Source organism: Geospiza fortis, unplaced genomic scaffold (assembly GCF_000277835.1).
Source record: "Geospiza fortis unplaced genomic scaffold, GeoFor_1.0 scaffold319, whole genome shotgun sequence".
Lineage (NCBI taxonomy): Eukaryota > Metazoa > Chordata > Aves > Passeriformes > Thraupidae > Geospiza > Geospiza fortis.
Genome location: NW_005054576.1, coordinates 441,431 through 441,903, shown reverse-complemented (window position 1 = coordinate 441,903; position 473 = coordinate 441,431). Strand labels below are relative to the sequence as shown.

The following is a 473-nucleotide window of genomic DNA, read 5'->3' as shown; positions in this document are numbered from 1 at the left end:
GGCGCGCGGCCCGGCGGCGCGCACAGCCTGTTCTCCTGCGAGCCCATCGCGCTGCGCATGTGCCAGGACCTGCCCTACAACAGCACCTTCATGCCCAACCTGCTCAACCACTACGACCAGCACACGGCCGCCCTGGCCATGGAGGTAAAGCCCGCTCGCTCGTCGGTGTCTCGGTTTGGGAAGACAGGAGCCTGCTAAGGGAGGCAGGAGCCTCCCCTGAAATGGAGAGTGTGAACCCTCCCCACCCCTCCAAATTGCTATGAATTTTAAATTAAGGGGCTCTCAGGGAAAAATATGGGAGCAGGAAATAACAGTTCTTTAATAGGGAAGAAAATAAAAGATAAAATAAACAATGCAGTAAACTAAAACAGCACTGACAGAGTCAGAACACAACCTGACACCCTGTGGGTCAGGGTGTGGGTGGCAGTGCCATTGGAATTGTGGCTGGGGGCCTGCTTCGGCGTCAGGGGGGG

General features: G+C 56.2%; 1 protein-coding gene across 2 annotated transcripts in view; it reads left to right on the top strand.

The window, feature by feature from the left end:
* Positions 1–6: 6 nt before the first annotated feature.
* Positions 7–473, top strand: part of FZD3 (frizzled class receptor 3) — a 55,656-nt gene continuing 55,189 nt past the window's right edge. For both annotated transcript variants that reach the window (XM_031064269.1, XM_031064268.1), the window contains exon 1: positions 7–144. In XM_031064269.1, coding sequence (XP_030920129.1) covers positions 58–144 — 87 coding nt within the window. In that variant the 5' untranslated portion in view covers positions 7–57. The remainder of the gene's footprint in view (positions 145–473) is intronic.